The sequence below is a fragment of the Paramisgurnus dabryanus genome, chromosome 9, assembly GCF_030506205.2.
Source record: "Paramisgurnus dabryanus chromosome 9, PD_genome_1.1, whole genome shotgun sequence".
Classification (NCBI taxonomy): Eukaryota; Metazoa; Chordata; class Actinopteri; order Cypriniformes; family Cobitidae; genus Paramisgurnus; species Paramisgurnus dabryanus.
Genome location: NC_133345.1, coordinates 23612853 through 23640807, shown reverse-complemented (window position 1 = coordinate 23640807; position 27955 = coordinate 23612853). Strand labels below are relative to the sequence as shown.

The window sequence follows — 27955 nt, the reverse complement described above, 5'->3', positions numbered from 1 at the left end:
GTCATATATATACTTTTGACAGTTTATCTGAATCATCCCTTAGATAAACAAGATGAAAACTGTAGTAGTTTTTCATTGTAACCCTTATCTCAAGACTGTCATTTCAGCCACATTACAAAGACAGAGACAGGTTTTCTGCTTTATATTGAATAAGATATATTTTAAACATTGATTTTCCACATCAACAACATTGAAATCTTGATGGCTATTTACAAAAGATGTAGGTACTCACCCATTATATAAAAACACATTTTGACAATACAAAAACAAGGCCAATTGTCCAAAATGTAGATCAGGGAAAATCGATAGCTGGTTTTGGTTGTCCAATTTGACACAAAACAAGGGTCAATAGTCAATTCATCATCAATAAATTAAAAAACGGAAACATTCCTCCATTTGGTCATTGAATTGAAAAGTATGTGTAGAATAAAACCAAGACAGGAACACTCATGTCCAGGCCAAGCCCCATTCTGGGCGCAGGTGGCAGGTTAATCTCAAGAACCTTTCAGAGTTCAATCTCATCACCACAAGCACACTTTAGGGAAGACTGTTCCCTGTTTGTTGTTTGTCCAGATGGCATGTGGCCAGTCATACTGTGGGGGTTCGGCCTGTGTGAGGGGTTTGCTGTTGTTGTTGTTGAAGGTAAAGTGGACGTTTCACTCTGGGCTTCCTGCGCTTGGGTTTGCTCTTAGACTTGGTCAGTTGCACCACGAAAAAGGAAAGCACAACCATGGCACCGAGAAATGCAAACATCGGGATCGTTTGGCCAACTTCTTGATTATAGCGGCCTGGCATTATTCCTGAGAAAAACACAAAGATGGATTACTGCAATGCAGTGTTAAATATGCTAAAAAGACCTTTTGACAATCCATCTTTTCCTCACCTCCTGGGATGCCCCAAGCTTCGCTTTCTCCAGGAGACAAAGGTCGAACTTGAGGGCGATATGGCCTCGCATAAGGCAAAACCACCTTGTCCAGGTCCACTGACAGTAGCTTCTGGTGCTTCCACAGATTGCTGAAAAAATAATTGTACAAACGTATTGGAAAATGTCAGTATAATCTATAAACTAGATACATATCTATTCAAACCGCAGTAATTAAGAATAGCTCCGTTTTCATCCGTACTACTGACCTAGGAGCAGTTTCATTAAGTGGTTGGGGTTTAGCCCAAGACAGATGAGGGCATGCAGGAAGAGGACGTGGCTTAGGGTCACCCAGATGAGCCTCCAGCACTTTGGAGTAACGGTAGAGGTGATTACCTATAGAAGTAAAGGTAAACAAATGATGACTCTGAACATCGTCATGAATACCTGTAAAGACAGATATAGCTTACCTTCTAATCTCTGTGGTAATGGCTTGTCTGTGCCGGTAGGGGGCACCATTCTGTTTTTAGAGTGGATGAGGCTGGGTGGAGTCATGCTGTAGGAAGTGTATTGCAGAAGAGCATCCAGCAGCCAAAAACAGTCTAAATAGAGAAAGTATTTTACATTGCACTGTAACGTGTCCAATTACATACAGTACATTTCTTTATACGAAATAAACATTACCTTTCTGTCTGTGACTGTCGTCAATGCAGTTGGAGTCTCCATAGAGTGCTATGCGTCCTCCTCCCTCAGTGGGTGTTTGGTACAGTCCAAGCACAGGCACGTTGTCCACCACTGCTGTCTCTTGTTTCAAGACCTCCAGTCCTAGAAATTTGAGGATGTCAGATAACAATAACAAGAGGATGAAGAAACAGAGAGCGCTTTTAGTCGGTCTCCATGGATACAGCAATGAGATGACATATGTACCTTGATCCTTTAAGGTCTGAGAAATAACAATCCCATCCTCTGGAAAACGGGCAATGCTGCATCCAGAAGCATAATACACTAAAAAGCAAAGAGACAGTGTATATGAAAAACACATTTACAATATGGCTGTTTACTGTATATCTATACTAAAAATGCACTGATGTTTCGGCCAATAATCATTAAGGGCCGATAAATAGTCTAAAAACAGCCGATAATCATGGACGATATATCCTAGCAATTAAAAGAGGACTGAAAAATGCAATGAATTTGAGCTCCTTGTACAGAATATGTTAAGAAACATCACTACTTTAATGTTCAATATTAAAGGCGGGGTGCTTGATTTTGAAAAACAATTTTTAAAAGAGGATATTACTATATCACTATGGGGTGATTCTGGCGAAATTACACAGAAGAAGAGTAAGAAAAAGTAAATGCTATCAAAATAAGAAGCATACAGTTACAAACATCTCTTCGTGTACCATTTTGCACATGATTTCAAAAGGACATCATACAAACCAATTTTGTTGTTTCTTCCACATTTAAAAAGAAAATTTTCATTACCACAACGTGTCCATGACTGGATTTGGGTTCTTTGACATGGCAATAGTTATAATTAAAAAGCTTTAGTGCATGTTATACTATACACATTTACAGTAAAGAAACATGTGGTATTTGGTGATTATTGGTAAATGTAGAGAGAATAATGAGGAATATAAATGTGTCCAAGACCAATTTTCTCATCCTCCGCAACAATTTTCAATCATTGTTTAAGCCCTCAAGGAACTAACTATTTTTAAATAGTTAGAAGGGACATAATTGACTGTGACACTCAAGATGGCTAACAGGTAAGCAGTTCTTATTTTTTCTCTCCAGATAAAAGTTGAAATTTTGTTTGTCATAGTACCTAGACAACTTTTTAGTTCTCATTACCGAAACATGAGTTTGTAAATGCATATATTTAATGTAATATCATGTTGCGGTAATGATCATTTTTGATAATGATAATCTAAAAAAATTTTAATAATTCTATAGGAAATATTTTTTAAATCCTCTAAAAATAATAGTTATAGTAAGTTCACACCTTAATCTTATATGTGCAAAAAAAATTGGCTCCAAGGGCTTTTTAAAACTTCTGATGCTGAACACCAAAATCTGGATTTCGTGGGAATCACCCTATCGCTATCTGTGAAAAATTGTATATCTGTGCATCTCTACCAAGAACCTATAGATATAACAGAAGATATATTTATGCATGTATATAAAGCAACAACAAAGAAAGAGAAATCATCCTACTGTCATGATCTGCCATTGTGAAGTCTCCCTCATATAGTCCATCACTAAAGGCCATACCCCAGACAGAGATCAAATCATTCAAAGCTGGTACATTAGCGCCCCCTGTGTCCGGCATCCACCATTGTCTGTAAATGCAAAGTTTCAACATTTATTTTTGATAAACAAAATATGTTTGCCTCGAATAGGGGACTAAAAACACCATTTGAAAAGTACTTGTCAGATGCACTAAACGAAACTGAACGCTTAAAATACCCCTAATGGGAAGCACGCATTCATTCAAATTAGGACAGGAAAAACAGATGGTAATTGGAAAATTAGACACAGGCATACAATTCATTACTGGGGCAATTAGTGAGGCAGTCAATTTATTGAATTGCTAACTGTTTTTGCAATATCACAAGCTATTTTCTCATTACAACAGCGTCCAAAATTCTGAGACCACAGTGAAACACTGAAAATAACCAAATCTCTCTCATTTTTGTTGTTCACTTTTTAAAATGTAAACAAATTTGTGACACTGACCATGTAAAATTTGCAAAATGTGACCCCGTTTGTGAAAACCCAGCTAAAGTCTGTTTTCTACATAAAATCATGCAATATTATGCAAGGAACATACTGTGACAATTTAACCTTGATATCTTTAAGTAAGGACATGTCAGATATTGAAATTAAAAGTGTAATTTAATTAAGTAAAATCAAACTTTGATGCTTTTAATATCATTTAAGTCTAAAAAACCTAAGCAGCGAAAAACACCAGACCTTCAGTATTGAAGACTAAGGCTTCAGTCACACCAAAAGCGCTTTAAACGCTTGCAAACGCAAGGCGCGACGCACTGCCTTTTTTAAAAAAAGAGCAGTGCGACGCGGCTTTTCATATTGCTAAGCAACCACCGAGTCAGCTGTCTTGTCAATCAAATATTGAAGCGTGAGCGCTCTTTTGCTGTTAACTGTCATATCAGCAGAAACTTTAAAAAGAGGACGCTTGCTCTGACCTTGTTTGAGGATGAGAGGTGCACAAACACGCAGGAGAGAGTGAGCGAGTGGAGTCCGGTTCTTCAAAGCAACTGTAAACTTCCCTCGCCACAACGTAAGGCCCGCCTCTCCCCTCATTCGATTGGACAATGGAAAGACACGAATGACGTCGGGCGCTTCTCCGCTCTCAGCGCTCCTTCAAAAACGCGTCCGCGGCAGGCGGCAAAAAACCGCAAGGCGCTCGGCGCGCATAAACAGCGCGCAAACGCGCCCTGCCCATAGAATATCATTCAAAAAAGGCGCCTGCAACTGCCATAAACGCTATTGGTGTGACTGGCCCCTAAGACTAAGTACAAGCTGACATTGAAGTATAAGAGGAACACACAAAGCAAGCAATACTGACAAGTTTTAGACCGAATTGTACATTACATTCATGTGTAGCACATTGAAATAATATTTTAAGTGACTGTGGTGTTCAGTACCTGGTGTTCTCATCATAGAACTTGACTTTTCTCATGACTGACGTATTGTACCAATCACTGAAGACGATGAGAGACAGCCCATTATCTATGTCTCTCCTCAACTTGGAGATTTCCTCTGGGAAATACTCTTCCTCACTGTCCACCATCAGCAAGGTCCCTAACAAAAACCACACAGGTCCATTACTACCTCTCTGGAAAAACAAATCATCTTTCATTAGGAGAGGAACTACTAACAGAACCTACAACGGATGAACACCTACCGTACTGACTGGCATCAAAGCATGTGATCGGTGCCCCCAAGACCTCAATAAAGTAACCCATGCTCCGAAGATGCTGATACATGTCTCTAAAGTTGGTGTGAATATGATCACCATTCCTTAGAAACGATAGAAAAGCAATGTCATCAACATAATCATTACATTAGAAAATGGAACCAAAAATGTATAATGGTGACCCTATGGATTTGTGCTATAGTTGTGGCTCACCAATCAAGAGGATCATTTTTCATCCGCAGGTTGTCTCTGGGGAAATAGCCAGGTGGGTAACGCAGGTTATGGTACTGATCCCACAGAATCCTTTTACTACGTGGGGGAGTTGGGACGATTTTCACTTTCACTGGTAGCTTCACCGTGGAGGTCATCTCGCCACCTATAGCTGACTGCACATAGATGACAGAGACATCATCAGCTTTAATTCAACTGCCTAGAGCTCTTAGAAGAGGTACTATGTACTATAGGACACATTACTGAGATCTTACTGTACAGTCACTGTTCATACGGTTACTCACATCATTCTCTGCTGGCGAGGCCACCGTGACCATGACGTGACCCTGAGCGATTCCTTCCCATGATGCAGCTTTCTTGGCCACAGATATAGAGACAGCCAGGTATCCAGCCCATGGCCAGAGCACAGGTGAGTAAGATACTGCCACGTCAATATAATCCCCATTCTGAGGAAGGTATGGCTGCCAGATGGGCTGTGACAAAGCAAAAAGTTACATAGATGTCTAAAAACAAATACTATAAAAGTCTATAAAACAGCGCTGGTTTATTTTGACAGCAAAGTGAGTAAGATTTAGTTTTTTAATTATTTCCTACCTTGTCCACAATCCTTCCAGTCACACCCATACCATTAAGAATGGTCACGTTGACAATAGTTGGCATGCCGCCGTAGTAAATAGGTTGTGAACAGTAGGGCCACATGTACGGGCATTCGGTCAGATCTATGTAGCTGGGGCTCAAGCTAAAAATAAAGACAACATCGGAAATTCATGAGACGACGATGACCTCACTGAACTAGGTTAAATCCCTTCCATAATCAGCCTGTTTATCAAGGTGCAACAGAGGCGCTAGCTACATTTTAATGGACAGTGTTAGCATACATGAATATGGAGATGAGAGTTTACACTACGTGAGCAGAATGCTAGTTAAGAAATTGTTTGAAAAATACCTGGCTTGCGGCTTATAGCTGTTTAGGATATAGTAGGCTCTGATAAGATCAAGTTTGCCATGGCCTTGTTCAAACATGTTGACACCCGGCAGTCTGCGAGCTGACGCGATCAGTGCCTGCTTCATACTGGCTGGGTTTATCAACTCTCTGTTCAATACAGTGCTAGAAGAAGACATTTAAACATAGTTAGTTTAAAAAAGTATGACACAGATCATCTCGTATGTTTCAGGTAATAGGATGTTGTTTGATAAAGGGGATTATTATTATTATTAACATATGGTATGTCAGATGCCACAAAGCCAAAGGTGTGAATGGGTTCAAGTAATGTTTTGGTACTGCTTTTCAAATAGGCATGCATGAGCTTTTGCTCTTGACTTGTTTTTTTTTGTCAGAACTTGCACATAACTAACAACAACCATGGATGCAAATCACCACTACATTTACAAAAAAACTATAATACAATTAACCCCATTCTGCATGTCTGTGAATGTCACATGCAAAGCATTATGGGAAGTTGTTTTCGGTTTTACATGCTTACACTTACCTGGCCAGCAGTGTGACAGCTCCAGCCACCACAGGTGATGCAACACTGGTGCCAGAAAGAGAACGACAGCCCTCCTTTAATCCAGAGCCACGCACACCAGAACCGTACGTCACAATGTCAGGCTTCACCCTGCCATAGCCACCCGGCAATTCCTGATGAAAAGATAGCAACCCAGTCAAAACAATGATGAAACCGAGCCGACAAGAAAGATTGACAGAAAGTGTGATGAGTGGGAAAGAGCGATGTATTCAATGCCTCCAGATGGAAATAAAATACGACGACGGAGGAGCTCAGATGCAAACGCCGCTAAATGCCACATCTATTAAATAAAAAAGATATTAACCGAATGCTCTCAGCACATTTTATACATTCATCAAATACTTTCGCTTCAAAACCGCTTAATCCCAGCCTCAGGCAATTCAGAAATTGCATTTGTTGGCAGAATAAGAGCCTGATAAAAAATGCTAATATACAAGAAAACATGTCAGACAAAAAAAAGTGTTTTGCATCTGAGCTCATTAATTGTTCATGGCCTATAATTTTTATCTCTAGAATTTACTTTTGCCTGACTTTATGACAAAAATAACAAACATTACAATTAGGACCTTGAATCAAGAAAATCTTAATTCTTTGAATTTTCATAATTCAAATTATAAACACTATATAAATTCTGGTCTTTGAGAACCTTAATTTTTTTTAAATATGAAGACTAAAATTCTGAGTACTACTTCAAAGGTGCAATAAAGCACTATAAAACAGCCCTGTGAAGTGTTTATAAACCTCTTTAATCTCCTAGAGGTGAGGAGACCATGAAAACTCAAGCTTTGTGAATGCAGACAGGAGACGTCTGCCTTTTCAGGTCTTATCAAAGTGTGCAGGCACGTTTTAACAAGCCTCAAGGCAGCTGCGCAGAAAAGATGTAAACGCACCCATGTAGTCATGCCGCGAGATGAGAACCTGGCAATGTTGTCCTCAAAATCAATCCCTCCCACACCGATAACATCCATCTGATCTGCTGGGTTGTTCAGGGTCCTGGAAGGCACATTACAACAAATAAATCAAATAAACTATTAGGACTACTGGTCAAATGCATTTGAACTGATGCACTTACCCATACAAAGGACCATCATTGCCAATAGCAGATACCATAATCACCTTGTTGGCCGTGAGCTCCCAAACCTTGTTAAACACAGACAGGAAAGTTAAGCTCTACCATGTAATAGTAAGCATTAGCTGCAATTTCTCCCAGATTTCATTTGCTTTCTTTTTGTACATCTACCTTATCAACAAACGGATGATCCATGAAATCTGGTCCCCCTATACTGAGGTTTAAGACATCGATCTTCTTCAGGATGGCATAGTTGAAGGCATCCAAGAACCAGGAGGTATAAGACACCTAAAAGAAAAAAGAATGTATTCAAATAACTTTGTAAATCTTATTGAACTATATTGAACAGAACAGTTTGAATGGTACCTGGTTATTGGTAAAAACCCTGAAGATATGTAGCTCAGAATCAGGAGCAAAGCCCTGGCATTCTCTCATACTAGCAATAACCCCAGCAACAAAGGTACCGTGACCCAACCCTGAAGAAAGAATGTCAAAAAGACAAAGACGGTTCGTCTGGGTGGACCTCACTGAAAGCTCAACAAAGAACTGTACATTCATAAACTGACATGATGCCCTACCATCATCCAGTGTTTTCTCATTGGTCCAGTTGGTTCTTTCCTTAACATTCTTAAAGTGAGGGTGCTTCTCACTCAACCCAGTGTCAAATACTGCAACCTTCACTCCAGAGCCTGTATAAAATCACAAAAAAATAAAAATACAACTGACATCCTGATCTACCATACAACAACAACATTACGATACCAGTCCACAGGCATACGTACCAGTGTGTCCCATTTCCCAGAGCACATCTGCCTGCAGTATCAGGGCGACGTGCCTGGGGATTGCCCGCAGAAGACGGCGACTGGAGTGTCTGCCTGTGGCATGCCAAAAGCCAGAGCTCAGAGAAAGACTGGTCCTCCTGAGCGGCCTTGATGATTGCCATGACTGCCACTTCTGGACCCAGCGCGTGTCATTGCATGGGGATCCTCCATCATTGCCCGCTGAAAACAAAGAAAATGGATTGAGAAGAGAGCTAAAGTTCAATATAGACAGATATAAAATGTGTCCCACAACTTTATCACAGATAAAAAATACGTATAAAAGTACGACTCAATTTTTTGGCAGACATGGATATACTATAGCATTCATGTTATAACTTAAAAGTGACATAAAACTTTAGTTGCAATATTCTTCCTTATCTAAGCTATCTGATCTGCATTTGAATCCACTTCATAAAACATAATACATAATTTTGTTTCTCATGAGTAAAAGCACGTTATACCACCTTAAAAACACTCTCATCCCACAGCCCCAAACTACCTTATTTAAACAAATACAAAAAATAAATCGACCTGAATATATAAAAAAAAGTATAAGGCATTAACATCTTTATTAGCATATCTACTGGCCACTTGAACAACAGGAGAGTAAACAGCTTGCCTCTTTAAAAAAAATTGGAGACATGATAGCAGTTATCAAGCCTTTAAGAAAGACCACATATATACATAGGAGAGGAGGTGAAGAGTAAGAAATCATTGGTTCACTGAAAGGGAAATGTAGGCGTATGGTTGAATTTCGTAGCTAGCCAACCACTTCGACCAGCTCGAACACGCCAGGCTGCTACTTCACCTGATTATTGCTCATTAATTCCATCTAGAGCAATACATGTATAATGTCTTGGTATTACATTTAAATCTCTTACACTTTTGTACTCTTAACTTCTGACTATGCATCTCGGATTGCTTGAGACATGGAAATCATGGGGTTATTTTGATATTTGGCTGGAGTAATCCTTTAGTTGGTATCTTGCCCTAAGATGTGGTACAAAGAAAGTTTGATAGTTACGTCACTTAAATGCTTTTATCCAAAGTGACTTTTAAGGTATATATTTTATCAGTATGTTTGTTCCTGGGATCAAGCTAAGGCAATGCTCAACCAACTGAGCTACAGGAACACATGTGGCATCATTTTGTATTTAAAGATTAATATTTGCAACTGATTAAGCATTGATTTATGGTTTTGTTGAAAGCGTCAGGACAAAAACTAAATTTTAAAGGGTTGTTACAAAAGCTTTATACAGAAGCAGTGAACTTGTGTAGTATTTTGGTAAATGAAGATGTGAACAGAGAGGAAGTGGTTGTGTTATGGGGCTTTCCATTGCATAGTACCCCACAGTTTGGGTCGGGTCAACTTACTTTTGGGGGCGTTTCCACTGGGTGCAGTACGTAGTACCCAATACTTTTTTTTAGTACCACATTGGTTGGGGTTTCAAGCAACCCGAGCTGATACCAAAACGTGACACGAAAACACTGTAGATCACTGATTGGTCTGAGAGAATCGTCACTACCAGCGTCATCCCTACAATGTGAAAGATTATTTTTACCTTCGCTGTCAAGTAAACCTGTTGTCATCTGTGCTTTGCTGTAAGTTTCCAAACTCCCTTTTAGTGATGAAAAACATCCACAGGTTGAGAATCACCATACCAGTTGTTTCCAGACTTGCAGTTTGAGAAATGCCCACGTCTGCATATAAGCTTAAAAACAACTTAAATGTGGCTCAGCGGAGCGTGTCGACTGACGCAACAGGTGTTTATACAGAAACTGTCACGTGAGACAGAGGTAGTGATAAACGTGATGTGCAAACATCTATTTGTGGTGGTCAATTTTAATTTTGTGTATAGCAACAACGCCCCTACTTGTATGATGTCACAGCAGTAGGCAGAGCAAATATAACGACAAGTCTATTAAACTCGATGGAAAAGCCAACCAATCCAAAGTGAGGTGAGCTTACCCGACCTGACCTAAACCGTGGGGTACTATGCAATGGAAAAGTGCCATTATTGTACAAGATCAGAGCTTGTAAACAGTTAGCACTCTTCCGTAGTCTCTCCACACTGACAGTGGACTTGCAAGGAGGTGAGATTTCTTTTTCAGTCTAGGGAACTCATTGAGCAAAGAAATACTCTTCTGAGAGCCATTTCCTCCACCACATGCAGTATATAAACACTTCTAACTCAATTCACTCCCCACTGATGCGGACGTCATCCCTTCCCTACAGTAAACACAAAGATCTCAGGAAAGTAAAATTTATTACCACATACTCGCCCGACAGCTGCCTGAAGAGTTCAAGTTGGCAAAATCCATTAAGAGTCTGATAAAAATGCTAATTTACAAGGAAAACATGTCAGAGGCACTTTGTGTTGTTTTTTATGTCCTAACCATAACAATAAGTAACTCAAGGCTGTGCTATTATGAGGAATATAGTCACAGCTGATGAGGTTGGTGCAGTATTATACAGGAGATCATTATATACCCATACCATGTGTTGAATGTGAGTGTTATGAGAGCACAGCACTACTTACAGTCAGTTAGTTTAAGGCTGCGGAGAACCATGCGCTGTGGTGTCACTCTCTTGATGTAAGGGTGATCCTGCAGGGTAAGCAGGCTGCTGCGGGCATCCTGCCGTATCTCCACTACCTCAAAATCGCTGGGGTAATCGCTGGCAGGATTGTCCCGCTGCACAATGCGCCAGTTCACTGCATTCAAGTCTCGCAGGGCGCTGCTGATGAAGTGTCTGCGAGCCTTGGCTGTGAAGTAACCGTTAAATGCAACAATGTACTCTAGGGAACAGACAAAGACAAAACAATAAAAACAATCAGACAGCAAATACATGCATTTATTTAGGCTTGCAGAAAAAGGTACCAACTCAATCATTATAAAAATGTAAACAATCTTGCATTACAAGCTTGTGGGGTGAGTGAGAAACACCCATGTTCTGACTCTACACATAATGCAACAAACTTGAAATGGGAATGCACTTAGGGCTGGGCGATATGGCCAAATAAATTATCAAGAAAATGTTTTCCATATCAGTCGATATCGATAATTATCATGATAAATAACAAATCTTTATTCCTGTCAAATTTAAAGGCAGATTTTTGCTCCTGAATGAAAATTGTAAAAACCAGACAGTTAATAATGGTTTTACAGTGTTTCCGCTATATACATTCAACCGTGGCGGCCCGCCACTCATAAAACATCCCCGCCACGCCTGCGGTTGTGGATAGAAGGGATACAGCAAACGAAATCTCGTTGGATGAGCACTGTTTTATCCTAATCCTTTAACCAAACCCAACTCTAAACACAAAATTTCACACGATTGTAGGATGTATTTGTATCTAATTTAGCCAGAACCGCTGTTTTCATCCTAATAATCCTACCTCCAAATCTAATCCGTAACTTTTCGGCATTTGCTGTATCCCTTCTAGACAAAACCCACAGCGGGAGCTCGCAAAAAAAGCTACTGCGAGACTGGCTGTCTTGAAATAAATTCCTTTCTGGATTTGCGTTGTTCACTCATTTATAAATAAATCTCCTAAAATATCATAATTTCCTCCATGGGTTTAGTTTCATGCACAAATAGATTTAAATCAACAGAGGATTATTAAGCTACGTTTCTGTTTTGAGAAATAATAATAAAATAAATAAGCCTATACGAAATATGTTGCACTTAAATAATTATTAAATTGACAAAACGAATAAAAAAGTATTTGAGTTTCTGTTCTTTTTTGTGACGCGCTCTAAAACCAAACCAGCAGAAAGCACGTCATGTTTTTTAATGATTATAAATAAGCACAAGGTTTTCTCCTTATTGTGAGTTTACAAAAATAAAAATGCATCATTTGAAGTTGCGAATGTTGTTTTACTTTTATCTTTATGACTATAAATTTAGGGTGATTTAAGCTGCAAGGTCATCACGCATATGATGTTCACCGGCGCATATCTACACCAACACAGCGCAGGGCTGCGAGAAAAGACATAATTAAACTTTTGATTTAACATATTACGAGTTTTTTGGACATTCATTTGGAATCACTGTACTCATATTATCAACTTATCTGGCCATTAGTTATTCAGTATAGGCTATAAACGCAGCGCACTGCTGAGCGCTCAGCTGTCAGTCAATCGTCTGTGCTTTAGATCGACACTCACAAAGTTTCACATTAAATAAGATATTTGTCCAAAAACAAAAGGCTAAATACTGAATACTACTTATATGCGACTGCAAGACATTAATAGTCGAATCTGTTTGTAAGGAAACTTACATTATTCCCGTGGAAGAGAAGAACGTTGGTAATAGAAACTTGAGGCAGACGGTGAGACTGTTTTATCTGTTTTCAGACGAAACAGCAGGCCGGGGTACCCGCGGGTGAACCGCATAATATTTGATCTAACGGGTGTAATAGGCTATTCGCGTGTCATTTGTGTTGTAGATGCAGGTCGGGACTCAATAGACAAGATTAAATGCGGGTCTAACATCCAAGACCAAAATTCGAATCGTTTTTAAATGACTCGTGCTTATTTGTGTTTAAGATCTGTCTGAAGACCGGTAAAGGTTTATATTTAACTGCGCGATTTGCGGTGTGACCGGCTCGGGGTCACAGTCTTTATGTCAAATGGTACGGGTGTGAAATAAAATTGCTGCTGATGTCGGATAACTGGTCGGTTGTTCTGTCAATCACAGCGGTGCGGATTATCAAACAGGACTGCATGACTTTGTAACAGCTCTGTACGCTAAACACGAGGACGAACTTGCAATGCACACTACATTAAAACTACAATGAAATATCCGAACTACGTACGTAGCTGTGTAACGTTTTTTTAAGAAAATACAGTTTAGATCAAACATAGAAAAGCAATATGCTATAAATATAAGGAAAAGTAAATGACAGCGTGAAAATTATAAAAAAATACATGTTAGTTTACTGTAGCCTATATTCTACATTAATTTTTTTTTTACATTTATAATCATCATGGGCGCCCCCTGCCGCCACAGCTGAAAAAAATCCTAGAGGAAACACTGGTTTTAAACTACTTTTTATTCAGAACATGACAAATACTAAAATCTTGTTTTAATGTTCAGGCATCTGTACTAAATGTAAATATATTTGTTATGAAATCAACACATTTCTGACACAGAAAGCAGCAGGCTACTGTCACTTTAAGACCCAAGACAGACTGCTTTAAGTTTCAATATACTCAGTAACATCTAACTGTTTATGCTCACTTAAACAAGAAAGAAAACTTAGTTCAGTGATCACGCGTGTGTTTTATATACAATTCACGCTGCTAAATGGATGCCAAGAGCGTCACGTTGCTGTGGCAGCGGACACTCATACAGTTTATTCACTGCAGTGGTGGATCTGCTGTTTTTCCTCAGTTTCCTGAATTTGTAAATGTTCTGTAAATATACTTTTGAAGCTGTGCGGACATGTGCGTGCGCAAGGCGAACGCTGAAAGAAAGTACAGTAAACTGCACCTATTGTGTCTGCTGTGATGAAACCTGTTTGGGTGTCCAACATTATACAAAAAGAAAATGTTTACGCGCATTTGGATTCCGTGATTCCGTCCGCTTTATCCGCATCGCAAAAAATCATAGGTCTCTACTAATAAATTAATAACTCATCTTAATCATCTTAATTCGCACAGTGCATAAACATTATCGGGCACTTATCGAACTGTCCTTATCGGTTTATCGGGAAAATGTTTATACCGTAAAATTATCGTTATCGAATTATCGAATGCACTAACTGCACTACAAATAAATTGATTGGGACGATGCAGCGACTGTCTGAAAATGCTTTTGAAATAAAGTTTTAAACTACCAATTTCATCCATTTGTAAAAACGGTGACGTCACGCACGCATGTGTATTACGTGTTCAGAGATTTTGTGACAACACCAACTACTAGCTACTGTTTGATATAATAAACCATATTAGGGCCCGGCTGCAACGATTAATCGTGCAAATATGCGTTTTCTCAATGAATGAATTTTAATGAATATCTGTGAAATCCCGGAACATCCCAAATACAGGGGGCGCTCTCGTGCAGAAACTCCCTTTGTGCCATAGAAGAAGTAGCATTACAAACGGTATTCCAGCAAATGTCTATAGGAATATTTATATTAGGGCTGTGACGATTCATCACGTTTCCCATTAAAAAGACCTGCCTGAAATCGATTCTGAATTGCAAGGCTCCGATTCTGTGTTTCATGCGCAGCTTGTGCATGTACTACGGCTCTGTGATCAGTAGGAATTCCTTATCAATCTTAAATCAGTATGAGCACAAGCTGTCCATGAAACATAGAATTGATTCAAAATCAATTATGAATCGACTTCAGAGGCATTTTTAATAGGACACGCGATTAATCGTTGCAGCCCTTAACCATATGTATAACCCAAAAACCCTATCCGTTTTCATTTAGTGTGCAATTGATGCTTGCCATGGCAAAACTCGAGACCCAAAAGTTACAGCAATGCTAAAGTGATTTAGCATGACGCCTGTTTACTAGTTTGTTACTTGTTTACTCAAACCATAATGTTTGGATGCAAATTAATTTGTTATTTTATAGAAACCAGCTAAATCAGGCACATGCTATGGTGTGTGAATTAATTACCACAAACTAAACTATTATTGCAAAGCGATCTTGCCAATCCCACAATTCATAGCTATGGGTAAAGGAAACCGGAATGAAATAAACATAAAACTGTTGGAACAAAGTGCGCATATAAAGATCAGTAATCAGGGCACTATAAATCTTGCGTTATGTTCTGATCTTATATACCCACCACACAAGCACCACACCCAATGTAGTGAAATATGGGCCCTCGAAAACAACAGTGGATTCAGACAAGGTCTTAGGAATGCATTACCAACACCCTGGGCCAGCCGCCAGTGAACACACACACACAAAATCAGATCAGAGGGCATGCTGACAAGAGCTGCATTATAGTGAAGTACATTACACCAGCCCACAGAGAAAGACTGTTTGACCTACTGGCAGCTCTCACGTTTTGTCCTGCCCTAAAGTACACAGGACAGGGCAACAGCTGCTTTAAACCCACAATCAACACCATAAATGAGCCGATAGCTCAGTGCAATGAAATGTCATTATCAACAATAAAAACTAAATTGGGGCACTAAATCATACACTTCAACATAATTTATTAAAATGTGAACATAATTGTCTCTAGGGAATTTGGCGCTTTCCTTGAGGTTGCAAACTCAAGCCAATAATCTCTGTTTTTAAACAAACCTTACGGATTATAAAGTGATTGCAAATCTATAAATCTTTTTTTTATTACAAAATAGTTGTTGCTCACACAGACACAATAACAAAAGTTATAGTACCAAAATGGAGAACAAAACATCATATGTGCATAGATGTTTACAAGCATTCTTTCTGAACTCAGAACCACAGAATGCATACTGGTCAGTGCAATTTTTTATATATAATATATATTTCCTAAACCACCCCAAAAATCATGTAGCTAAACTAAATAATCACAATAACCAACCAAAACAAGCACTCTGTTCAATGAACGGCATTCACTTACCATGCTTGACCACTTTGGTAGAAAAGTCCACTTTTACAGTGAGCTCCGAGCAGTTTGGGCTCAAGTGTGCATCGGAATTCAGGGACTGATGAAAGGGAGTGGAAAAAGGTCCACTCTTCTCCTCAGTGCCCACCAGAGACAACTGGCCCACTAATAAGGCCACAAGCAAGCACAGCCACAGGCGCATGGCCCCTGTGCTCCGTTTCTGTTCATCACCCATCCAGAGATACATTTCTTCTTAAAGGTAACAAAGAGTGTAATGTGAAGTTTTGAATTAGGTTAAGTCCAGAACACAGAGAAGCCCGAATAACACATGGCTCGAGGTTTCATTTCTTTCTCCGTTTCCTCTCCATTGTGTGTTTGTGTTCCAGTGGAGGTGATCAGTGTGGTAGCAGGAGAAAAAGGAGATGGGCCATCTTCACTTTGACACAGTAGATGTGGTGGTGGTTGGGGGGTAATTTGGTGATGGGCTTCTTTACAATGGCAAGGTGTGTCTCTTCTTCCTGTAGGCATACGAGACAATAGCTTAGCTTAACAGGAATTTGTAAAACATGAATATCAAAAGTCCCTTATTCAGTCAGTACATTTGATGTTACTGTTACATCAATTCTACTCTACAATCCCTGACTGTTTGGCTTTTAAAAGTGATATCTAATAAAACTGCTTTTGTTAGGCTCCTTAGAGGATAATAAATAAGCCATTATTATACTAAAATATTTAAATTATTTACACACTAAACCAGAAACATGCTTTTAGATGTCTTACGTCATGATTTTAAAAGGGGTGTTTTCGTGGAAAATATTGTCCCCCACCCACAAGCACAGTTCCAGATAATTTCCCAAATCCAGGCTGTAAATTGTTGTCACACAAGAGATGGGTTTACATCAAATAGCACTGGGCTGTTATGTAATTTTAGCCTACATGACATCCTGGAGTAGAAGTTAAGCCCCCAAAATGCAAACCATATGGCTCTTTGGGTAAACCAGACCATCCCAGCTACATATAAAATGGGTCCAAGAGAATAAAATTATCTGTACTGACGTCACCAAACTGTCGCAAAATACATCTCAAAGAAAACCCCACAACTAAAAGATTATACATTAATATTTAAGCATATACTAACTAAGCTTTAAACGTCACACAATTACTACTGTGCCGTTATTATTACTTGTATTAAAGCACACCAAACAAAAAAAAACTTCAGGTTAAGCATTAGTTGCAGCCTACAAGGCAATGTTTATTTTATTGTCAGGTTAAGGTAAGGTTTTGTTTGTAGAAAACTCAAAACTAGAAGGTTGGTGTGACCGCTGTTAAAGCAGGATTAAATTAGGGAACATGTGTTTTAGTCTATTTTATAAACAAAGAGGATAATAGGCCTATTGCTATAAGCAAAAAAGTGTATGTAAATTAAAATAACATTTTTGTTTTCTACAAACAGGTCAAACAAGACTGTACACTTAGCTAAAAAAAGTTAATTTTGGCGTGATGCCTAACTACACAGTGACCAGAGTACAAACTGTTTCTATATACAAAGCACAAAGAGTTTGATTGACACAGCTTTCTGTACTGAATATAGTTGCTGCGGCTCGTATTGAAGGTAAAAGATGGCCAACAGTCAGTACATGAATGTGATACTTTCCTTTCAGCAATATTCATGTCGTGAATGATTTAACGTTAATATTATGCTTTCAAAAAAACATTGCTGAGTGGCTTGCTAATGACAATAACGATAGCATCCTTGCTACCTGTATCACCAAAGCATGGCTTTGCGCTGCATGAAAAACTTTGCCACAGTGCTTCTTTACTTAACTCGCGTATCACAATGCTAAGGGTAATATATTTTTAATAGAAATGTTTAACTCGCTAAACAGACAAGCATGTGGCCTCGACACCATCCTGCTACGCGCTAACAGTTAGCATAGTATAAGAGTCCTCACATTATTAATAACAGCACGTAATACTTACTCTCTACGCTTTTAACAACGATGATTAACTTCTCGTTTCACTTTCTTCATATTTCTGCTTCGGTATTTATCGGAATTGCACGTAATAACGCTCCTCCATCCTAATGGCGCAAGACAGACAAGATTTAACCCATTTGCTTCAGGAGCTGTAACGTGAGAAACTGGTATTAAACAAAACAATCAGTAGCCAATCATCGATCGATGTGTCACGACTCCAGTAGGGCGGGATTAGCGTTTAGCCAATCGGAAGACGCCCATGTCTTTACGCTTGTATGTGATTGGTCATAATAGCAAGGGACAAGAGATTCATTGAATAATCAAATTTCAAGGCTCCATTTACTGACATCTAAACGATAAATATAGAAACTATAAAATGTTTATATGTACCACTTCCTGTTTATTACAGATTTTTTTCAGCTTGTCTTTGTTCTTTCAGACTAGAAAGACATGCTTGACATAAAATGAAAAACATTTCAGTGTTGGAATTTGGCCATCTATTACCTCTAAAGGTCAACAACAACAAACAATAGTTTTGAACACAATAATAGACAAAAGCTTTAGTCAGAAAGAATTGAGGTTATTCTGATATATATAAAAAATGTATAGGCAAATATTAAAACTTTATTAAAATTTATTACCTAGAATATTACATGCCTTTAAAAAATTATTGACTCCAGAAATGCAGTTAAAAAACAATCATCAATAAATTTTAATGAACAGCTACAAAATCATTAAATAGTCAGGCAACACCATGAGGCAATTTAAAAAGCAACATTTATTAGGATTCAGATGAGTAGGATAAGTCCTCTTAGTGTCTATTAATACTCATTTAGATCACAAGAACCAGTGCCAAACAAAGGTTTAAATACAATCATCAAATCCACAGTTTTCATTTGTAATGTTAGCAGCTTTATTCCAGCCGAGCTCCTCGTGCTCCAATGGCAGTGACGTGACACACTTCGACATCAGCCCCAAGCTTACGTAGCTCATCCAGCCAGATCTGTTGCTTCTGGGACAGGCGATCACTAGGGCCCTTCACCTCCACCAGCTAGAGGATCACAATGCAACATTATAAAGACAGCACTTTTTAAACAGCACTTCAAAGTCAACGTTTATTTTACAATATTGCATGGCTTTCAATAGAAATTACTACAGTCCAGACATCTTATAAACTAGAGAGAACAGACATTACTGTAAGAATACACTGTAAATAATACAGTAGAAAAGAGAGGACAATATAAACAAAAATGTATCCCTATGGGGAAATAAATAGTTACAGTAATATCAGTAACTGAGTAAGACAGAAGAATGTGTGTTTGGTCCTCTTAATGGGGGTGTGGAAGATTTAAATGGCTCATAACATCAAAAAAGTGGTTATATAAAATTTCTTTTTAAGGCCAATACATTTAAATATTGAATAAATGTAAATCAGAATTCTTTCCTCACCTTGTACGTCCTATTGGAAGTGCTCCAGACTACTAGATCTGGAAGTCCTGCTCTGCAGTGCCTGTAGTCCTTTGCCATTCTGAGGACCACACCACTCAAGAAGTGACCACCCAGACATGCCACCAGACTCTGTAACCATAAACAAAAATAAAATAAATGCTACTGAGGGCACCGCGCCTTGTCAAACCATACTTAACCAAAAGGAAAAGCCATTCACTCATGACACATTCTTGGTTCAAAATAAGCCTGCAAAAAGACAATGGGTCCAATTAAGACTCTGGGGTCTCTTGAGGTGCCTAGTTAACACATTTGTCACATGTCATTCATTGCAATGTCATGTTATCAATTTGAAATGTTCCAATAGCTCAATTGATGTAAAAAATTGCATTAAAAGTGCAAAGGTCATGTCTTCGACACTACTTATCTACTTATTTGTAGATATCGCCCGAGGTCGAAGTGCTGCAAACTAACTTCCGCCATCCAATATAGTTCTCATTTTTTATCCGCTTAAAAAAAAATCAACATTTTACTTTGTGCAACCATACTTACTCGTGTAACTACTAATGTAACATGGAAAAACATGGAAGTGTTTGGTGGCTTCTAAATTCATCCCTGTTTGGATCCTAAGGAATTAATAGGGCTAGGCTAAATGCTAACATATTCCAAACGCGCTGAACAAAGATTAAGTCTACGCATTGAAAAAACATAGGTATGTATTTATTCATCTAAGTTGAGGTAAGAACATAGTAAAATATTGAAAAACGCTGATGTTTTCCTTTAACTGATCTGTGGTTACCTGTGCCTGCTGAAGAGAGGAGAAGCGCTCCCAGTTTATAAGCGCACACATTCGCCCTTCCTGCTCATTCCACACATCAGCGATCAGCTCCTGTAGTGTCTCTGCAGACGCCTCGTGCAACATCTCAGCGCGAGACTCAATGGCTTCCCGACGGTTACCATAGAAACAATCAGTGTGCAAATCCAAAGGACAACTCTGGGGAAAAGGCCAGAATCGAAACCATCATTGATCTGAATTGCAGTGGTGTGCCCTGACCCTGAACTGCGTCAAACATGCTGCATTTACTCCCTAATTGCTTTGTACCTGGTAGGGGTTTCGAAAGACATCAGGGACCCCATCCATGAAGACGATGTCCCACATGAGGAGTCCAAACAGAGAGGAAAATGTAGAGCCTTCTCCGTGAATACCTTCGGGGTAAAGCGTAGAAGATATAGCAGAAACCTTTATTTGAAACCAAGATTATTTACATTGTTTGTATGAAAAATGAATTTTTTCTTTTTTTTTTTGATTTACTGTTTTCTTCATAAATTTCTGTGAAAATATAACTTTGATATATTTAATATTAAGTAAGTCAAAGATTGAAATGAATGTGAAATCAATGATTAGTATAAAACTTATTCAAAGATGCTCCTAATCTCATGATAACATTATTGCCTGGTTTCACAGACAAGGTTTAGCTAAGGCCAGGACTAGGCCTTAGTTAAATAAAGATGTTTTAGAAAAATACATTACTGGTGTGTATCTTGAGACAAATCAATGACAGTGGCATACGCAAGTTATTTTCAGTTGAGACAACTCAAACGTGTGTTTTAGTCCAGGACTAGCCTTAAGCCTTTGTGAAAGCAGGGCTATGAGCAAATTTGCAGACGATTTAAAAACATTTTTAACCAGTTATGCTTATAGGAAAGCTCTCTAATTTAATCCATTAGCAATAGTAATGCTAAGTAACTCTATTCCCTGAATATGGTGGTGTGCAAACAATGTAATTACAAACCTTGATCAAATCCCAGAGTTCTGTAGTGTGCCAGTGCCAAATCCTCAACAGAGCACATGACCATAGTATCTCTTTCCGTTCTGGAGCCTTCGTCCTCATTGGCTGCTCTGAGAAACACTGATTTACCCGTACCACCCTCATGAGGAAAGAGCTGTCCTCTGATCGTCACCTGTGACAGAAACAGACCTACTAAAATGTTGTGTACTACATATCTTTTTATTTTATTTTATTTTTTCGAAACATTAAGTAATTATGATGAAAAACAGGACAGGTTGCATTACATCACTGTGCAGTAACAGTCCCATACAAACATTATGTGGAAAACTCACATGACTGACATCTTCCACGTGCACAGCTGGCAAATCTCGAAGCATCAGACGATACTTCTTAAAGCTGGCAGATTCCTTCATTCGGGAAGCACGTTGATGAAGTGCTAATTGGTGGCCTGTTCGAACCAGTGGGTCACTGAGTCCATCCCGAATGGCACAGATGGCCTAGATATGAAAAATGTCATCAATCTATTAGGTTGAAAGAATGGCTAATATGAAATCTAGATCTAACATTAAAGCAAAGGCGTGATCTGTGGCTAGGGCTTTAAATCCGGTTGGCTTGTCCTATAGTGTTTGGCTCCAATCCTAATAAAACACACCTGAAGCAGAATAAATTGGGATGGGTTCGATTAGGACTAGAGCTATTCTGGAGTGATACTCCCAGAGCAGGCACGAAAACTCAATTTAAACTTGAAACTTGATTAATTGAACCTGCTCGTGTTGTTTAAGGTGCTGTTGGAGATTGAGAGCCAGCCTGTCCCACCAGCGCCCCCTGCTGTCTACACAATACAAAGACTGAGACAAAAGATTCCTGAGCTCCACCACCGCCTCCTACATTTTAAGAAATGCAATGATAAGTAATTGAATGTAAAATCAATTGCAAATAAAAATTAATGCATGTGTACTCCTTCTACCTCATAGAATCGAAGTCTTTGTAAAATCTCAACTCCTCGAGACTGTATACGGGTGTAGGTCCAGCCAACAGTGAAACAACGCAGGAAAACTGGCAGCTTCTCTTGATGGCTACACGAATGGCACATTTCTAATAAATCATCTTGTAACAGTAGAAAAAATAAAATGAAGATATGTTTACTTAATTTAAGTTCAAACCTTAAGTCACAAGTGTGTTTAATATCTTGCCAGGTGGCATTTGCTGTGGTGTAGAGACCATGGGCGTCCTCCCAGTTGCCTGCCTGCATAGCAGTGATCACTTCCTGCAGCGTACGCATTGCCATTTCATACCTGTGTAGAAGAAAACTGAAACAATCAACACTATAAAAAGACCAATTGAAGACATATATAAGCAAAATATAATTAATAATTTCATAAATAGTGGTCACAAGTACTTAAAGGTGACATAGAATGATTGAACGGGGTATTTATCCTTGTTCTGTGATGTGACATGTACACAATTTTTTTTTGTTTGGGTCTGTAATACCTTAGAAGATTCCTAAAAACCTCTCTCAGGTAGCTCTATTAGGGTGGGGGATTTTAAACAAGTGGTTTTGCACCTATTTGGCTCCCCCTACTGGCTTAACTTGCAATCTCATTACTGATTGGCTGACTTTGCTGCCACTCAAAAATGTAGCCAACTGTTTTAAAGTGGAGGGGCAGTTAGATCCCTGTGATGTCATAAGCATCAGTTTTTCAGATTGGGCTGTTTTCTGGCTGACATTTCTAAAAGAGGAATTTCTATGAGACTGAGATGTTTAGCATGTCTAGCACTTTTTGTATGTTCGTGAATGTGGGTAGACTACCATTTGAAAAAAAAGACAAGGTAAAAATTGTTTTTCTTTCTCTGTCCCCTTTAAAAAAGCCTTTTTTTTGCATATGCATGGATTATGAAGGCATAGCTGCAATCAACCATTACAGGAGACACTGGTGCATTATCCATACACTGCCACTTTAGGGACAAGCCGTTGTATGAGGAATTTTTTTTTCTACAAACTAAGATGAAGAAGTGCCTAGTTACTCTGGAATATCGATCCATTCCTTCTATCCTAAGAAATTAGGAGAGTAATATCAAGTAACACCTACATTTTCCTAGTATTGATTTTAGATTGGGAGAATATTCTGATTAATCCTCTGTCCACTTAATTGGACATCATGTGTCTCATAGCTCCAGGCACCTTGGGGTACCAACCCAAGCGCAGTGGCCAGGATGATGCACTTTTCAGGCTAAGAGACAGTATGATGAATATCCTGTTTTTTTTTGTCTGAGTCTGGTGTCAGATTATGCAATCTCTCATATGAAAAAGAAATCTATTTCAAATCCTGAACCTAACCCCCAATATAACTAACCCCCTAGTGTATATATATATATATATATATATATATTAGTAAAAATAATTCAATCTCATTAAAACACTTAAACATTTCATCTGAAAATGTCAAGATATTATTGATAATATTAACCCTTTCATCTGATATTCTGTCAATTTTTGCCTATTAGATTGTGCTAGATTTTATTGTGATGAAGAAAAATAACATTTAAAGTAACCTGATGAGGTCATCCCTGTCCTGAAACAGTTTGGCTGAACGATGCACTGTGTACTCGGGGAAAGCTAAACGACCAGAATTGACAAGCAGAATAGTGTACAGCTGTCCCTGTCCTCCAGCGGCCATCTCCTCCTCATCCAAAGTGTCTGTTAGGGAGAAGAGGAGAAGCAGACGAGAAAACACGGCACGAGATCTGCGGCAGAGACGCACACAAGATCCTGCTGCCTGTTTGGCCCTGCAGGAGCAAAAAAAGCAACAGTAAGCCATGGCAAAATTAATGACCTAGAGTGTTTTACGTACAGAAATAACTTTAATCACAAAAGAAAGTATTAAATTTATTTAGTATTTAAGCTATATTTTTCTTAATTACTTTACAGGAATATTTGCTTTTAACTAAAACAACTGCGCATGAATTGCCAGCATCAGTCCACTGAGGTATAGAGACAGAGATTTGAAAATGTTTGAGAACAATCCAACAGTCTCCATTCACTTTGTATTACGTGAGGCTGCTTCCTTGTCATTTTTGGCTTATAACAAAAACAGAATAATGCCTAAAAGCTGCTGTGTGACAAGGTGTACAGCTAACAAGCCAAAAAAAAAAAACAGAAATTAGTTTTTATAAGCTGTCGAGCCGTAAAACCCAGCCTCTAAGGAGAAAAAAGTGGATCGCCGACTATGTTTCCCTCCAGTGAGCGCAGTTCTAATACAGTAATAGTAGTACTATGAAAAGTTGCCTGTTTCCACTTTTGTGTCTTTAAATGCTCGTTTTTTGGGGTTGACAGCTTATAAAAACATATTTCTGTGTTTTTTGGCTTGTTAGCTGTACATCTTGTCACACAGCAGCTTTTAGGCATATTCTGTTTTTTGTTATAAGCCAGAAATGACAAGGAGGCAGCCTCTCGCAAAACAAAGTCAATGGAGACGAATGCATTGTTCCCCCCCCGGTGGACGTGGTTTTCAGGTTATGACGCATGGTGCTCTGTCTCTATATTGTATGTAATGGTGGTGCATGTAGCTATATCTCACCTCTTGAGAATGACAGCACCTGTGTTGTTTTGACCACCAAATAGTGACCGCTGCCTTCCCAACTGGAGAAGTCCTTCCACCAACTGTTGTTTTTGAGTCCCATTCCCGCCACGCCCAAGGTGAAATGTTTTGGCCAGGTTTCTGAGATCTGGTGCTGGCAGCAAATCTAAGAGTTCGTGGATGTCGTGAAGCTCCTTTTCTAGGAAAGGAAGAAAAGAATATATCTGTAGTTAATATATCTGTAGTTCTTCTTTCTTTAAAAATCAAAGCAGTGTCAAATCTAACCTGTTTGCAAGAAGCCACAAGCAACCAGCTCTTGAATGACAGGGCTGAGGTCAGGACTGATCTCCGTGTATTCCAGCTTACTGACCTGAAGCCATTTCAGTTTCCTTTGAAACAGCCGTACATAAAGCATCTGACCCGGTGCTACAGAAGAAAGACAGATGGCATATACAAATTTCAATTCCAAAAACAAACAAACCAAGAACAGAACTAAGATGTGTTTTTTAAGATTTGTCCTCTACCTGAAAGGTTCTGAAAAGCGTGAATGGTTGCGCAATCCTCTTCATTAAAAAGCATCCGATCATCCTCGTTCTCCAATACTGCCTCAAGCACAACCTGAAAGTTTCGCAGATAATACGGTTGCCTGGTAGATGTCACAGTGCTGAGCATTTCGGGTTCATCCATTGGTACAGCTTCAGGATACTTCTCAATGTCTTTGTGGGTTGTCTCCTTTTCAGTTCGACTCTCCAATGATGAAACCTCAAACACACTTGACAAAGCTTCTGCTTGATCTGAGATCATATTAGTTTCTTGTCCTTTGAAAATAGGAAATGAACTTTTTTGACTTTTACTTTTTTTGCGTTTGCTGATGGTATCTGTAGTGTTTGTTTCGCTTTTCGTTTTGTCATCTGACCCCCTCTTCAGGACCCTCCTGGATGTGGATTTGACTGACTGAGAGGCAACGCTACTGCTTGGTGTTTCTGTCAAAACTACCACAGCGCTTTTCACTTGGTTACAAGCTGCAGGTTCAGATGAAAACGTCTCACCTGTTTCCACAACACAGGATGTAGTTTCAAAAGTCATGTTTTCTTTCTGTGAACTGCTTAAATCTGCATTATTGGCCATATCATCCGCGGAGACATGAGAAAGATCCATTTCTGGAGGCCTAAGCGCTCTTTTTGACAGTTTGGCGGACAAGCTTCCAAATCCAATGTTCTTAATGATCTTAGCTTGCGAATTAGTTTCAGATAAATCTTGCTTCAAGACACAGTTTTTTGTGAAATATGGACTCATTTCAGCATTTTTCTCCACTGGTTTTTTCTCTTTTCTCTCAGTTTGAGTAACCGTCCCATTTGAGGGTGATTTGATCATTTCCTCCTGTTTGTTGTCATCACCACTGACAGTCGATGCATCTTCACCGTCCTCTCTGAGAAATTCCTGGCACTGTGAGTCTATGTGTTCATTTATCTTGTATAGAGGTACAAGTTCACCACATAGAGGGCAGGCCAGTTTACATGGTGGTGTATTCCTGAAAAATGAAGTTATAGAACCAGTCTGGCACCCGTTGCTTAATCTCTCTTTGACTGCGCTGGCACTCTTTTTCTTTGTCATTGAAAGTCTTTTAGATGAACTGCCTCTCCCAACCTGAGACTCCATGACTGCATTCATAGGTTATCACATGGACACATTGTATGGATGAGGTAACCCTGAACTAGATGTGAGACAAGCTCACACACATTTTTTTAAACCTGCGAGAAAGTACACATACAGTACATAGGAGACAAAACGGTTAGTAAAGGAGAATGATACTCATCTGATAGTGGTTCAGACAGAGATAACTGTTGCTATACAATACATTAATTAACTACACCTTCATACCTTGCAATTTATTTGATGTGCCCTAATCTTGAAATTTGACAGTTATAACAAAATGCATTAACTATTCCATAAATTAAATAAGACTAACATAAGGAGGAATGTAGTTAATAAAGTAGGATTTAATAATATTTGGGACTGCAAATAAAACTGAAGATAGAAAATCATACAGACCTGTCTGGCGCTGGTGTAAACCGTGAAGCCAGCCGCAAGAATACGGCGCCTTGTAACGCTTGTGTTTCTTTTCAAAATAAAAGTCTTTAAAAAAATCATCTTTTCTGGCCTTTGTTGACCAAGGGTGACGTTACATTTGATTTTTATGAATAAAAATAACAGCAACATTAACTTTATTTTTTATTTTATGATAATGTTTATTGAATTGCTTCATCCTTTTTTTGTGTAAATCGCTTTGGACAATGCGGACACTTTCTACATAAAAGTAAATTTTTAAGTATTCATATTTTATCAGTGTTTTTCTTTGGAAAAAATACACAATCCAAAGCATATTATCATAATTTTGACTCCACTACATTTCATAATTTCAAGTTTTTGGTTTATATTTAATATTTAAGTACATTAAACATCTAGTGTTTTTTTACTTTTACTTAAGTAAAAAGTACTTCTGTACTTTTACTCAAGAAAAGTCAAAAGTTCACAATTTTTATGTAATTAGGTATTAAATAAATTGAAATATGCAATATTAAAGGAATACACAGTAGGAATGTAGGGAACATTTTTAGAAAAGTAAATTTTTCCCAAGGCAAACACTCTGATAAAGCACAGATGCTTGGAAAATGTACTTTAAATACTCAAGTAGTGTCCGCCTTTGCTAAATGCTGCAATTTTTAACTGCGGTAAAGTTACATGTACAATTGAGAAATAATAAAAAAAATTATGCTGAGCCATACCTATACTATAAAAAAGCAAAGATATGACTAAAATGTATCTTAATGTGAAAACTTTTAACGCTCTATCGAGAAAACAGACTTGTCCACTTTCTCAGACTAACGTTACCTTTACTATTTTGTCACATCTCCATTACTGAAAACCAAATCATGATGTAAATGCTGCACATGTGGAAATATGAATTAGCCTTACACACCTGGGAGAATACAGAAGAAATTACATTTAGAATTTTCAAGCTTCACCACATTGGAGACTGAGAATTTTTGGTGGTGAACGTGTTAAAGATAGATGAATTACTGTGCAGACATTTGTTTTTGGATTATTTAATTCCCAAATTTTACAAAATATTAATGATTTCACTAT

General features: G+C 38.6%; 2 protein-coding genes across 2 annotated transcripts; both read right to left on the bottom strand.

Annotated features, from left to right (window-relative positions):
* Positions 1-131: 131 nt before the first annotated feature.
* On the bottom strand, positions 132-18164 carry mbtps1 (membrane-bound transcription factor peptidase, site 1). The gene is made up of 23 exons (XM_065283202.2): positions 17999-18164; positions 16034-16536; positions 10999-11256; positions 8420-8638; positions 8216-8326; positions 8004-8113; positions 7809-7925; positions 7641-7708; positions 7459-7561; positions 6530-6681; positions 5986-6147; positions 5634-5778; positions 5324-5512; positions 5022-5194; positions 4797-4912; positions 4537-4693; positions 3083-3207; positions 1790-1867; positions 1547-1687; positions 1333-1464; positions 1132-1258; positions 884-1014; positions 132-800 (listed from the first exon to the last, which is right to left on the bottom strand). The coding sequence occupies exons 2-23, from the start codon at positions 16263-16265 to the stop codon at positions 589-591; spliced, it is 3258 nt and encodes a 1085-aa protein (XP_065139274.1). The 5' UTR covers positions 16266-16536; positions 17999-18164; the 3' UTR covers positions 132-588.
* A 589-nt stretch (positions 18165-18753) lies between these two features.
* On the bottom strand, positions 18754-26905 carry fan1 (FANCD2 and FANCI associated nuclease 1). The gene is made up of 14 exons (XM_065283203.1): positions 26861-26905; positions 25333-26559; positions 25094-25234; positions 24809-25007; positions 23784-24017; positions 22394-22525; positions 22198-22306; positions 21995-22114; positions 21563-21727; positions 21234-21402; positions 20543-20646; positions 20240-20434; positions 19444-19572; positions 18754-19045 (listed from the first exon to the last, which is right to left on the bottom strand). Exons 2-14 carry the CDS (start codon positions 26477-26479, stop codon positions 18908-18910), a joined length of 2982 nt encoding a protein of 993 aa, XP_065139275.1. The 5' UTR covers positions 26480-26559; positions 26861-26905; the 3' UTR covers positions 18754-18907.
* Between the last annotated feature and the right edge of the window lie 1050 nt (positions 26906-27955).